Below are 14,627 nucleotides of genomic sequence, written 5' to 3' on the forward strand. Positions count from 1 at the left end.
ATGTCTGCAAATTAAAAATATGTATATTTTAATCAGTTTTTATTTTTATCTTTTTTAAAAAGAGTTACTTCTGTATAACTAAATTACTAAAATCTATGATAATCAGATAATGTACAAATACACTTGGTTTTGATGTAAATACAAAAATAAAAAACTACCAAAAAATACACCTAGCTATTGATTGTTGAACATTATGCAGAATTTTTTCTTCCTAAGCAGCTTGTAACAGGATTGGTTCCAAAATAAGAGGATTATTTACTTAATCATTCATTGGAGAATGGGGAATATACTCTGAATGAAAAGAACATCTCAAAGAAAAGGAATTGTATTAACATATATTGTGATAGATTAAGCATTTATACTTTATAAGGTACGTGGATATTTAATGCTAATGCCTTATAAATATGGGTGAAAATTTACAAGATGAATAAAAAACTGCAAAAAACAAATTTAAGGTATGTACATTCCTTTTCGCAGATATCCATGCCATCAGTTTGTCAGTCATTCAGTTAATGTAATTCAAAAACACTCCAACAATTTGTCAATATATAACATGTTAATTGCCTTTATAATCTCGACTATTTTAAAGTAAAATTTGGGAGCGGATTCAAATAGCATTTGCAAATTCAGATCGAATTGAACGTTTGACCACCACATAAACCTATCATCCTCTACTATTCCTGGAATGGAATTGAGCAAGCATCTTCTTAGAGACGGGCAAAATTCAAGTACCTTTGAGGCGGCTGGTATGGGGGTTAATGTAGAGGCCAAGACTGGAGAACTTAGCGGTAACATGAGAGGAAAATTAAAAGATAAATAGTTCGTACAGTATATAGTAAATATCATAAAAAGATATGCACTAGTGACACATGCTGACTTGTGATTCACATTCCAACACTAGGTTTTGAACATTTTAACAACTAGGCACACAACTGCAGACATCCTCGGGAACACAAGTACATCACATATACGCAAAGATAGATGGTCAAGGTACCATAATAGCTACACATTCTTGCTTTCCCTCTAAAAACTCCAATAACAAAAACATCACCTAGATCCCCGAGCATATCTCCTATCTGGGCTGCCGTATGGAGAGTAAGGGGGTGACCTAGACCTTTCCCTCCTAGATCTTCCACCCCCACCATAGGGAGAGCGCCTTGGAGAATAGTCCCTGCCACCTCGATATGGTGATCGCCTAGGGGACCGTCGATATTGATAATCATCACGTCCAGGTCCACCTCGATACCTTCCACGATCACCACCACGGTCACCACCACGGTGCCCTAGAAACAATCAGAAGATGGAAATTTATTAAACATTAGTACCGCGAGAGAAAATTTGGAATTTTGTAACAATCAAAAATAGATATACTAGTATTCACTCTCCACTCGTTCAATATCCTCAACTTGGATATACAAGTATATACAGAAAATCTCTCAGAAGATGCATCTCAAACTTACCATAGTCTCTTGTACTTTTCAACCCAAGATAGTGTCCAGGTGTGGGAGTTCTTGGCCGCTTTCTTCGCGACTGAAAAAATACAGAAGATAAATTATGAGTTTCATCATTATAAAAGAAAATGGAAAAACCATCCAATGATTTGTCATGGCATAACAGCTTGATCTCTATGATATCCATCTGTCCTTGATGGATAGTTTGATGTACCACTTTTTACATTATATTGAGTTCCACCTTTAAGCGAAAGTGCATCATAAAAAAGAACCTAGCTTATGAGAAAGGGGGGGAAAACTCCATTCACAGACTCATGATTAATGCCAGGTGTAAGATACCATAAAAGACTGATTAGAAAGTTGATGATAATGTCCGTTGATTAGTTGAGAGTTGAAATGAATGCTGAGAGGTTGTAAAGTTGTTGGACAATATAGTTGCTATGTTTAGTTGATCAGACGCATTTCAGCATTTGATTAGCTGTTAAAGCTTGCCATTGATCAAGCTGTTTCACTAAAGTTGACATGGATGAACTGATCATCTTTGATTGCTGCCAACATAGCTGATGCAATGTATTCTGAATATAACCAGAAAACCTTCAAAGTCAAGAAGAAAGACAAGTACGTGTTTCATCAGCTACTAGTTAATTTAAAACACATTACCCTCTCAACTGTGATGTAGCGACCCTCTAAAACTGATTGATTTAGATATTTGATACACCGGTTAGCATCCTCAACAGAATCCATTGTGATAAAAGCAAAACCACGAGAAATCCGTGTTCGAGGCTCCACCACAAGAAAACATGATGCAACCTAATAAAGGAAATTGTTAGTAAAGATCAAGGACTTAGCAATGAACTATAAAGATTGAATGAAATGGATAAGATATAAAAGGCACTAACTTTTCCTTCTTTAGAGAAGTGCTCCTCTAAGTCTCTCTCAGTCACCCTTGACGATAGACCTGTCACATAAAGTGTATTCCCTGGATTTTGAGTCTCTCCCACCCTGAAGCATCAATAAAGATATTAGAACTTCCTGAAACATATTAATCAACAGAGCACACAAGCGCAGCTGTGCCCTTCAGAAATACTTTCAAAATGAAACTTCAAACTTGTGATGTCGAGCTATGTATTAAGATCATGCACAACTAAAAATTAAAAGATGGCTTACCTCTCATGACTTCTTGATCTTGATCTGGAAAGACAAATAAAGCAAGCAAATGTACAAAAACAAAGGGAAGAATTATCAGCTGCTGTATAAAGAAATATAAGAAAGGAGTGCAATGAACTTTATAGACACCAAACCCAAATGTTGAAATCAAACCTGCCGCGGCTTCTTGAACGGGACCTTGGCCTTTGTCTTGGGATAGATCGTGATCTAGACCTAGACCTAGGCCTAGACCTGGACCTTGACCTGGATCTTGATTGAGCTCTCCACGGGGAAGGGGACCTTGAGTTCCTGAAATAACAGATCATTCTAAGCTCAGAGTAACATACAGAATTTAGAAATTCATTTAATCTACAAACTCATTTTCAATTTGCCTTCTCGTTACATGGACACAATGCTGTTCAAAAAGAAAGGGGGGCGGGATCCAATTCCATTGGTCCAAATGTAAAGCAAAATGCACAACCACCTAAACCTCCCAATTAAACACCAACCAAACATCACAAACAAATTGGCGATGGCGATAAGATGTTCTATAAGCGTAGAATGCAGATTATTGAGCTGCTAGTTATTTGATTATGATGTACGTAATGAAAAGAGAATTTCTAGGGTTTACCTTCTCACAGGAGAATCCGCCTGCAAAATAAAGAAAACAGAAGGAAAAAAAAAATGAAGCGTTAGATTATAGTCGTTGAATGGCTCGAAAGAACAAGAGAGATGGGGAGAGAGACTTGCCATTCGTACGGGTTAACAGCTTCGGGTGTTTCAACGAAGAAAGACGAAATGTTAGGGTTTTGGAGAAGCGAATTGACCTCCGATTTCCTTCTTCCGTAAATATATACTATGAATCATTTTACATTTTTCACCACTGGAGCTGCTAAACGGGTCAATTTGGTCTAATTATATATGGGCCGGCCCAGTTTAATTGAACAGCTCCTGCCAAAACGGGTCTTTCTTGGCTACCAAAATCCAATATTCGATTCAATAGATCTTTTGCTTCTTCCCAATAATCCCAAGCTTTTTGTTTCAGTCTGACTAAGATTAAGGAAAAATATCTACAGTATCCTAAGCTTTGAAACAAAACGTATTCCAGTATATGTCCAACTTAGGCAATTATGTCAACCTTATTGATTCATCAATCCATTCCTTATATGTTTTTATTTTACTTTTTGTGAAAATGCTATCCAATTATCCATTCATTCAGCGTCAAGTATATTCAACCCAACACAGTTCACATATCATTTTTCCTTGCATAGTCTGGCTTCTCTGGACACATTGTCATCACTTAATCGATTTTCTTACAATTCTTCAACTAGTTAACAAGTTTTCAAACGTTTTAGTAATTTTGAAAGTGTTCAAGCAACCCAAAAAGATAAACATAGGCAAGTTTTATTAAAAGTGACTACTCTGCAACTGACAAGAGGTTATCTCAAAGGGCTTTCTTAACCATGTAATGATAATTTAAGTCAATCTGAATAATTTATTTTATACATACATCATATTAATTTTCAAGGAAAATGACAAATAAACTATTGAGAATTTACATTTGAAACATATTAATCTCTAAAGAAAAAAAAAATACTATTAAAGTTCTTCAAGATAACAAATGCGAACACACTACCTTCAAATTAACTCCCTTCAAATTAACTCCTATGATTAGGATAGAAAGTCTTAATTTGAACTAACTTGTCCATATTTATTATTCTTGGAAGACTTTATCAGTACTTTTTTTTCTTTAAAGACTAATCTGTAAATCCTCAAAAATTTATGTCACTTTACCCTTAATTTTATATAAAAAAAAGTATAAGCATATCTAATCATAAAAGTAATTTTAGCATAATTAAACATAAAATAATATCAGCTTGAGAAGTCAATAAAGAAAACATTGTCTAACAACGATGATCAAACATTATTATTGTTGAAATTCAGATTATGAATCACTACTGTCTATATAATATACAAGAGTTTCAAGTAACAAACAAATTTAAGTACAGAAAACTACAACTTCCTCTTCTGTCATCTAGCCCAGCAAGGGCACCAACCCAACACAATTACACATCATTTACAAATATTGAATCAAACATTAATTTTGGAGATCGTTATTTTTTTTTTTATAGTTTTTTGGAGATCGTTATGTTGTTAGGATATCTGGAATTGTTGGAGAGTGAGTCCCAATTATCTTACCACCGGCATCTGGGAAAGTCTCACAATCAGCGAGAGAACTAACCGTCCCATCCTGATCTACATGTAAAGGGTACCTCAGGAGATGTCCTTGCAGCTCTGAAAACTCTTCAGAAACAAATCTTTTCCAGTTTTCATCTGCAATTGCATTCACTTTACGCACACACTCCAAACTCTCTGGTTCCCTGAAAATTTCTCCTGACATGCCAAGATGCTCTGCCCACAGCGACATTCTGTAACCATAAATCTGCAGGAACAGAAACCAGCTGATGTAATTGTAGTCTTGTAATATTAAGTTTTTCCTTTAAGACATCAAATAATAATTAATTCAACTTTTGAACAGACATAGCACAAAAAGATAAGACAGAAACATAGTTGAGAAGGTTGCTTATCCATGACATCATTAGTACTTCTAACGAGTTGAAAACAAGTCATTCATATTCAGTAAAAGGGTGAATCCCAGATAACATATCGAGTCATTATTATTCAACATATTCATAGGATATACTCATTTGGAACAATAGATACACAATTTTCAGCTCTGTAGCATACTCCAGTTGTGAAGTCACATGTCATTTGAAGCTGGAAAAGGGAAATTGATCTCTACTAGGAAATTTGCCAGAGTAATTAGAGCTTATGGAGAATACAGACCTGACCATATGGATGTCTTTTCTTCCCAAACCAGGTATAATGGGGTTGATATGCACCCATAGCTATCTCAGTATCCTTAGTGCCAGCCATAGATCTTTGGTTTATATTAGCAGACCCCACTATGACATACTCATCATCAACAATCATCCCCTTAGCATGCACATAAATCATAAATCGACGATGCTCATATGCTCCTGAGACCTGACAAGAAAATTACAATCACACCGTGTTCTTGATCAGTGTCTACCATTTTAGATCTGATAAGTAATTATAAGGCTCAATATACTACTAACATCATATAAAAAAAAAGATGCTTAGAACAAAAGTATCATGCTGTAAAAAGGCATACAGATAAATGTTATTCATTAGAAAACTTACGGGACCATTATTTGCACTTGCAGGTTCTTCGTTGAATGCTTCCCGATTTCCAAGGCAATAAAAGTTGAGATAGTCTTGCAGGCGTACATCATCAAGCTGCATTGATTTCAATTCTCTAGCAACAAGTTGATACATCATATGCATTGTCTGGCTCTGTATAAGAAAAGAAATAACTGAGAAAATATTTGCCTTGGAAGCATTAGACTTCAACTCAAGTACTTATTCGAAGGGGGAGGGAATTGCCTTAAGAAATTGTAGTGCAAGTTTGACAGTCATTGGAAAAAATAATCAATAGTTTTGATTTTGAGAAGGATACCACATAGACAATAAATCATGATTTACTAGAATTTGGTCCCTTCATTTCCTTATTAGCAACACTTACACAATATCCTCTAAAGTTCACCACAGAAACGATCTCCCTAGACGTCAGATATAAGTAAATTTCTAACCATTGAACAATTCTGTAAACTTCATACGGCTGACAATTCTATACCTGCCAAAAGAGGATTTCTTGCATAGCTCCAGTTTTGGGATCACCTTCTGGCCACATTGGTAAAACAATATAAACAGCAAATCTCTCGTTTGCTCTGATTTTACTAGCAATTTTCAGCGCCAGTTCCATGGGGATAAGATTGTCAGCCCCTAACCACACATAACAACAGATGAATTCACAATGACCAAAAATTAGGAAGAAAAAGAACAACAGGACAGTGGAACATCTCCTTATCTTTCTTCTTTTTTTTACCCCCTCTTCATTAGAGCAAAAGATGTAGATATCAAGGAACTTGAAAGCAAATATATCATAAGTACAAAGGTGGCTACAATCATTATTGGAATATAATTTCTGACCATGGCTCATAAAAAATTTATTAAGTTTGGCATCAATAAATAAATTTAAAAAGAAAAAAGATGGACTAGGGCATATAGATGGTAATAGGATAAAGTATATCTTTAGTCGCTTAAGTTTTCGAAAAGTTTCAAAAATAACTGTCGTCTAATTTCATTCAATTTTGTCCTTAATCTGATGAAATAAGTTACAAATCGTCACCTGTCAGACAACTTTTTTCTTCCAACAAACAACATTCTTCATCATCATCATCATCCCAAATCCTCTATTTCTCTCTCCATAACCCTCCCATCACTATTACCCCACCACCACCATCTCCTCACGACAACAACACAAACACAAACCACCACCACCACCCACAGCACCACTGCAATGCCTTCACACACCCAACACTTTGTCTTCTCCACCCAATCCAACACAAACACTGTTCAATCCACTTTCAACACACTTTCCTTCTCTCAACACCAACCTGCTTGATGGTGACTAGGTTTTTAACTTGGAATCAACTCAACGGACAATAGCCATGAAGAAGGCACTTTGTTTGGATGAGTGTGGTGGTATATTTACGATGGACTCATGTTTCTTTGTTCTCTTCGCCGGAATAATGTCTGGTGGTGGTGACGGTTTGTGTTTGTGTTGGTGGTGGTGATGTTGTGAGAAGATGATTGTGGTGGGGGTGGTGATGGGAAGGGTTAGCGGGAGATATATAAAGAGTTTTGGTCGGGGAGAGTTATGGTGTAAGATGCAGAGGATTTGGAGATGATGATGATGATGATGATGATGATGATGAATGTTGTTTGGAAGGGAAAAATTGGAAGAAAAAATTTTGACTAATAGTTGATTGTCAAAAAATTAATAGTAAGAGTAAAATTGAAACTTATTCAAACGTTAAAGATAAAAAATTAAATCAAATTAAATGTCCAGGGTACTTCTGAAACTTCTCGAAAACTTTTAAGGACAAAAAAAAGAAAAAACATACTTTACCCGATGGTGATAATTTTAGAAGTATTGTCAACTATCTAAATTTTTGAAAATAAGACTTTGAGTCTGACCTGCGTCTTTATAATCTAGCCATGCATATGATGAACCAATGAAGTATTGATTTTCAATATAAATGAAATGTTGAGCAGATCTGATTGCTTGAATGTATCCTGTTTGAATGCTTTTGTCTATGACCAAATTTTTAGCACAGATAAGATTCTGCATACAAAAAATATGCTATTAGAACTACAAAATATATTTCAAATCAATCCCTTATGTAAGAATTAAGATCATAATATATTAGTTTGATTTGCAAGCATGTAGCAGAGCATTCACTCAAGTCAACATTTTTTGAGTTTCCCTGCACAATAGGATGAACTGGAAGGAAAACGCCAGTTAATTAATAAACCTGCGATAAAGCAACATCAACACGCTTTGGAAATCCTTTCAGGGATCCAGAGTCAATGGAGCGGAAGATCTGCAGAATCATAAGTAGGACAAAACATAATGAAATTAATTATCTCCACAATCATTAAAAAAAGAATATCAAGCAAGTAATATTTGCTCAGCAAGCTTGCATTGTCCAACCTGAACATGCCAGGTTTCAGGATCAGCTTCATGAGAAACCCATACTCTTGGGTCGTCATCTGGAACAATTGTATGCCTTTCTTTTGAATGAGGAATGGCAGGACTTGCTATCCAGGAGATCCGTTCTATTCGTATTAAAGCATCATCATGCCACTGAGAAGCTTTTTTGAACATTAAAGCAAACTCCCTCCACTTAGTAGATTTTCTCCATCGCTGCTCAAAATTAATAAGAATGTCATACGCAGCAGGCCCATCTATTCTGCAGTGTAAATCATGCCATGGTTGCCTTGGAGTCTTTGTTCCAGCCTATCACAAACAGCACATATAAGACCAATGAGAACTGCTGTAAATTGGATCTTGTTTCATGTATCTTTCTTTTATCTTAAAGTAGAAGGAAAAGAAAAGCTGAGATGTTAGAGAGGTGAGAACTGCAGTGAATTGGATGCTATTTTATGTGTAATTTTTTTTTCATCTTAATGTAAAGAGAAAAATAAACCTGAAATGATACAACAATGTCTTTAGAGATTCAGCAAATATCTACAATAAAACTTTTCATACAATCCAATGGTGTAGCCCTCTAATTCATCCCTGAGACTTATCATTTATTGCTTTCAATGGAATAGTATTCATATTCAAAATAAAAATTCTATGGGAAGGAAATATATACTTGGCAGCCATTAGAGGAACCACACTACAAACCACTTACCATATAGTATAAACATTGCAACTTCAACCTCAAAATTTTAGTGGTTTGACCAAGGCGACATGGATAACATAAGTATATAATCTAAAGAAATACTGTTGAAAATCTTCTGTATATTTCACGATCAAATCATGGCTTCAAGCAGGACTGCCCAGACGAAGCGGAAGAAATAAATGTAATACTTAACAAATTAATGTGTCTGATTGGGCTGACAACTTACAGGAAATGTAGGATTGTGGAAATCACCATCAAATACAGTATTAAGATCCTTGAAAAGTCGATGCTGAGGTGTGTCATAACGACCATCACACAGATCAAGACCTCCCATAAAAACAGTTATCTTTCGATCATTACCAGGAGCCTGTGTGTCCACAATAACACACTTTTGGTGGTGTGTGAAGACAGTTCCAACAACCTGTATAATTTCAATCACAATCAACTTTAATAAGCTGTCTGTCTCAAACACGGGATCATGTCATGGGGATGAATAATGCAGTTAGAAGCAAAGACATGGATAAGAAAATCAGAAATAGGAAATGTATCCATTTAATAGAGAAAAAACTTAGAGGACCAGATACATTTCCCATTCTCCATTTTGTGTCTACAAAAAAAACATACCCACGATTAAGAGCTTAGGCCACAAAACACAGGGCATTTCACATTTGAGTATTTGACTCCACTGAAAAATAGCTCATAAAGAACCCTAGCTCCTGACAACATACAGGAGAATGCATCAACTATAGAGAACTCACAAGTCATAAGGGGAAGAAAGAACAGAAATACCACATCAATGCAATCTGACTATGTTATGAGCGATATGCAGATAACATCAATCAATGAAATGCAGGTCGTCAAACTCAAACAAAATTAGATTACCAAACGTTAAAATGCCTATTTATAACAAGCACTTGCCTGCTGCTTCAAGAAGCTCAGCTTGCTGCTACCATAGCGAGGTGCCAGAACACACATAACAGAGGAATGTTTAAAAAACTTCTTGGTTTCCTCATCATGAGTTTGCATCACTCCAGACTGCACCAAAAACCCTGAATCAGAAGAATAGCAACACAAGCACGCACACTTCCTCAAACAACCAAAAATTAAGCAATTGAAGCAATTTCAAGAAGAATTAGGCCTTGTTTTGTTGGTTGGCTTCAGCTACAAGAATCAGATTATACCAGGGTCGGCTAGATGAATCAAATCATACTAGCAAGGTAATCAAACTTGAGATCTTGTAAACTTGAATTGTAAAGTTCAACTAACAAACCTAAACCTTGCATACTAGGGTTGGCTACATGAATCAGATAATACCGGATAGCTAAGTCCTATTGAAATGATTACAACATCAACCAAAAAGATAATGCAAAACTGAGTAACTAAATTCAAATTAGGGTCTCACCGACTTAAAGAAGAACTTATCATGTGAAGTCTTGTCATCCCAAACCATCAAGAGAACCCTAACCCCTTCTTGAGACTTGTACTTGAGCAACTCGCCAAGGGTCAAGTCTCCGCCACGAGGCAAAGGCTTCGTCGGTTCTCTAACGAGCTTAATCTTATGGTAAACCGACCAGCCAACTACATAAACCATGTGATGAGCCTCGGAAATAGCGTAGCATATATCTTCCCAGCACTTCTCGTGCTTATAAACCTTCCCTCCTTCTAATTCAATCTCCGGCAACAAACCCTCGGGGCAATGTGCGTCCTGGTACAGCCTCACCGAGCTCCCTTTCCTCACGGGAAAGTACGTGTGCCGCACACCACGGTGCTCTGGATCGGCGGCGATGCCGCTCCGGTAAAGCGGGTTGTCCTGAACCGCCGTGAACTGCATCTCGATGCGGAGCGCGGCGTTCGGCTTTGGTGGCTTGCCGGAGGAACTGAGTATAGGGAACCAGCCGGAAATGGCTTCGCCGGTGGCGATAGTTGTTGCCGGAATCTTGACGGTGCCCATAGTTTCGGCACCGAAGACGTCGTCGTCCTTGACGCGGAACTCGAGGTCGACGAGAGGATGAGCAAGCGGGATGCTGAAGCGTTCGTCCCAACGCGGGTTCTGAGCGTTGCGAATCACGCGCGTGCGGGCCACGGTGGCCTGGGGGACAGAGACAGTGACATAGGGGTCGCTGGTGATGATTTTACCGCGGTGGCGGCGGGCGGTGGCAGGAGGGTTGTCGGTGCCGTCAGCGGTGGCGGTATCGGCGGGTTCTGAGGAGTGGAAGTTGATGGTGTCGCAGGCGGTGACGCAGCGGCGGAACCGCTCGGAGACGATGTCCATGTTAGGTAAGTGTCGAGCCTCAATGATTTTGAGGTCGAGGTCGCCGTGGAGGTACATGAAGCCATTGCCGTTACCGGTTTCCGCCATGAAGGAGGCAGTGTTTTAGTGGAAGTTGATGGTGTCGCAGGCGGTGACGCAGCGGCGGAACCGCTCGGAGACGATGTCCATGTTAGGTAAGTGTCGAGCCTCAATGATTTTGAGGTCGAGGTCGCCGTGGAGGTACATGAAGCCATTGCCGTTACCGGTTTCCGCCATGAAGGAGGCAGTGTTCCCGTGCGGGCGAGTGTAGAATATGAAAGGGTGCACGGAAGAGAAGAGAGAATAAAGAGAGGGTTCTTGAAGTTTGGAATGGCTTTGGCTTGGGAGAGTGGAACTGAAATCACGTGCTGCTTTGCGGTTTGCTTGCTTGTGTTGTGTTGCAGACTTTTGCACTGTCTTACTCTTACCCCGCTGGCGCCTTCACATAATTCTATGAACGGTTTCCATCCCAAAAACCAAAATGATTTGACAAACTGGATTTTAGTCTTTTACTGCCATTTCCACCGGCATTTTCTGATATTAAAGTGGCGCAGAATACCCTTTTATGAATTTTTTTCAGAAATAAAATAAAAAAATAATTATTTTTTATATCAGATTTTTCAACTTTAAGCTTTTTGAACATTTGCTTTGAAGTTAAACTATAAAGTAATTTTTTATATTAATTTGTACGAAATTTTTTTTTAAATTTTGTCTATATCATAAAAGTTTTTGAGATTGAAAATATGAATTTTTTATTTAAATAAATAAAATAAAAATAATAATAATTAAAATAAATAATTTAAAAAATATTTATTGATTTGCATTTTTTATTCTGTAAATGAGATGAAATTGCATGTATTTCGTTTACCGTGTAAACGAGATATGACACGTCAACTTAAACGTGACTATCTCGTTTACGCTGTAAACGATATATATATATATATCGTTTACACTGTAAACAAAATATATGCAATGTTCATCTCGTTTATATACATGGAGTAGAATCTCACCAACTATAAAAAGATGTGTAATATTTGGTATTCTTCACAAACTTTTCCTATCCTTTTTGTGTCTCAGGTTTCTCATAAATACAAGGCATTAATAGCCAATAATAGTCCATACATAGTTGTGTTTGTTTATCCCAACTATCAAATGAGAAACGGCGACAACGGGGTGACATTTGAGTATGAGGATCCGATATTGTTTCGCACTTAGCGTGTGGAGACGGTATCCGATTTGAGGAGTTTGATATTGAACAAGCTCGGTGTTACAGAAGCGAGGAAAATCGGAAGGGTGGTGTATAGGTTGCTGGCACCCATGGGTAACGGAGTCTTCCAGTTTCGAATATTCCAATTTCTAGGGGACGAACATGTGCGACTAATGTTCGACATCCATGGGGATCATGGTGGAGCAAGTAATGGAGCTTTCTGTAGAGGTAGGACACAGTGGCGGTGGTCCTTCCGTACACTCGACCTATGCGCAGAACGATCGACCCCTCGCACCACCACCCATTCATGTCGCCGTTCTAGTGGATGAGGCAGAGGAAGACGAGGAGGAGTCAAACGAGGATTACGTGGTGGATAGTGGTGACAACGAATTGTTCGATAGTGGGCATGAGGATGAGTGTGTTCCGGAGACACCTGTTCAGACCGTGGCCCGCCAAGTCCTGCCTCCACCTCTTCCAATACCGGCGCTTTCGGCAGTTCCGTCTTACTATCACAGTCGGGATCTGGACGCCATGCATGAGAGGACTCTGTTTCTTGACACGGGTGAAGAAGATTACAACCTAGACGGCGGTGTAGAGTTTCGGATCGGCCACAAGTTTAGAAGCCGAGAGGCAATGCTTCATGGTGTGAAGAACTACAGTATTCGGAGGAGTGCGGAGTACCGGGTGATCGAATCGGACCGGTTAAAGTACTATGTGTAGTGCCGTCAAGTTGACAATGAGTGTCAATGGAGCCTCCATGTGGCCCTTCGGCAGAACCTCAGATACTGGTAACCTTAAGTTTACTTGTGCTTTTCATTACTTCTATACAATATACTAAGTAGGTGTACGACATGGCTGAAGCAATCCTGTTTTGTTGTGTTCAGGGAGGTTTGGAGGGTGGATGGAGTGCACAGTTGTCTAGCACCCACCATGTCTCAAGACCATCGTCAGTTAGACAGCAGTCTGATCTGCAGGGTCATCTTGCCGTTGATTCAGTCCAACCCCTCTGTAAGCATTCCGGTTTTGCAAGGTGCGGTCCAAGCAAGCTATCACTTCAAACCATCCTACAGAAAGGTGTGGATGACCAAGCAGAAGGCAATTGCACAAATCTATGGGGATTGGGAAGAGTCGTACAATAAGGTTCCGATGTTGCTTCAGGCACTGCAGAGCTGTTTTTCTGGTACCATTTGTGACCTACGCGTCAAACCATTCTACGATGGACACCTCCTGCTTGTCACTACGAGGCTACCCTAACAATGTCCACATACTTAGATTAACCGAACAGAATGCAACTAACCTAGAAGTCGACCGGCCCCGGCGTAATGCGACGTCTCGTTTTGTCTGTTGATGTCCCCGTCGTTTTCCGCCTGGTGTACCATCATTGTATCGGCCTCAAATATGGTTGGAAAGGATAAAAAGAGGGGAGAAAGAGTTTGACTAAGTCAAAATGGAGTCCAGGAACAGGCTGTAAACGAGATATGACTGGTGAACGCAAATCGATAAAATATTTTTCAAATTATTTATTTCAGTAATTATTACATTTATTTTATTTATTTAAATAAAAAATCCGCCGTACTCTCTGGCAAACTCTATACTTTTTTAGAGTTCGCTTAACCTCAGCAAACATCACTTCAATTTTTTTTTAAAACTTACAAAATTCAATTTTTTAAACTATTATCGTTGTTTCCAAGAATATATAGGAGTACACAGAAATACACGGACAACAACCATGACTTCTTCAACATTGATAGCGGCAATGGCAACCAGACATACACAGATACACGGGAATAAGTCAAATTTATCAAGAATTTTTTCTCGTTATAAATTAAAAAAATCATTATTTCTCCAATAAAAATATGACTTATTTCTGTATATTCTTGCGTATTCTTATGTACTCTGTAGACAATGATAATAGTTGTTATTGTCCATTGTAAAGTTTAAGAATTTGAGTTACCCATTTCTTTTAGAATTTGAAGTGAAGTTCGCCGGATAAGGCGAACTCTATAAAAATTATAGTGCGACGAACTGTTTTTAAATAAAAAAAAAATCGCATTTGAGAAATTAAAGTTAAAAAATAAAAATTTAAAAAATAATAAATTTTGTATTTTATTTCAGTGAAAAATACGTACTAACTAATAACTAATATATATTATAATAAAATTTTTATAATTTTTTATATATATATTTGTCCGCTT

At 37.9% G+C, this 14,627-nt stretch overlaps 2 protein-coding genes across 3 annotated transcripts; both read right to left on the reverse strand.

Annotated features, from left to right (window-relative positions):
• LOC107642537 (serine/arginine-rich splicing factor SR45a) lies at positions 818–3,486 on the reverse strand. The gene is made up of 8 exons (XM_021122860.1): positions 3,348–3,486; positions 3,229–3,248; positions 2,772–2,906; positions 2,619–2,642; positions 2,351–2,453; positions 2,112–2,261; positions 1,461–1,530; positions 818–1,283 (listed from the first exon to the last, which is right to left on the reverse strand). The coding sequence occupies exons 1-8, from the start codon at positions 3,348–3,350 to the stop codon at positions 1,048–1,050; spliced, it is 741 nt and encodes a 246-aa protein (XP_020978519.1). The 5' UTR covers positions 3,351–3,486; the 3' UTR covers positions 818–1,047.
• Positions 4,487–11,716, reverse strand: LOC107642538 (phospholipase D delta). 2 transcript variants are annotated; one of them, XM_016345932.2, is made up of 11 exons: positions 11,326–11,716; positions 10,338–11,157; positions 9,854–9,970; positions 9,162–9,356; positions 8,239–8,544; positions 8,060–8,128; positions 7,722–7,869; positions 6,316–6,464; positions 5,823–5,975; positions 5,445–5,645; positions 4,691–5,040 (listed from the first exon to the last, which is right to left on the reverse strand). In XM_016345932.2, the coding sequence occupies exons 1-11, from the start codon at positions 11,460–11,462 to the stop codon at positions 4,744–4,746; spliced, it is 2,592 nt and encodes an 863-aa protein (XP_016201418.1). In that variant the 5' UTR covers positions 11,463–11,716; the 3' UTR covers positions 4,691–4,743. The 2 variants fall into 2 exon arrangements, with proteins under 2 accessions (XP_020978518.1, XP_016201418.1); XM_021122859.1 differs by lacking the exon at positions 11,326–11,716 and having other exon boundaries at positions 4,487–5,040; positions 10,338–11,301.

This window comes from Arachis ipaensis, chromosome B05, assembly GCF_000816755.2.
Source record: "Arachis ipaensis cultivar K30076 chromosome B05, Araip1.1, whole genome shotgun sequence".
Lineage (NCBI taxonomy): Eukaryota > Viridiplantae > Streptophyta > Magnoliopsida > Fabales > Fabaceae > Arachis > Arachis ipaensis.

Bases quoted from the DNA above. Each gene is read 5' to 3' on its own strand.
- LOC107642537 (XM_021122860.1), bottom strand. The intron at 2,643-2,771 runs GTTTGATTTCAA...TTGTCTTTCCAG, and splicing joins CGTTCAAGAAGCCGCGGCAG to ATCAAGATCAAGAAGTCATG. The intron at 2,454-2,618 runs GTAAGCCATCTT...TTGATGCTTCAG, and splicing joins AGATCAAGAAGTCATGAGAG to GGTGGGAGAGACTCAAAATC.
- LOC107642538 (XM_021122859.1), bottom strand. From the start codon at position 11,294: ATGGCGGAAACCGGTAACGGCAATGGCTTCATGTACCTCCACGGCGAC. The intron at 8,545-9,161 runs GTAAGTTGTCAG...TGTTTGTGATAG, and splicing joins TCCACAATCCTACATTTCCT to GCTGGAACAAAGACTCCAAG. The intron at 5,646-5,822 runs GTAAGTTTTCTA...TTTTCTTGTCAG, and splicing joins CAAGTGCAAATAATGGTCCC to GTCTCAGGAGCATATGAGCA.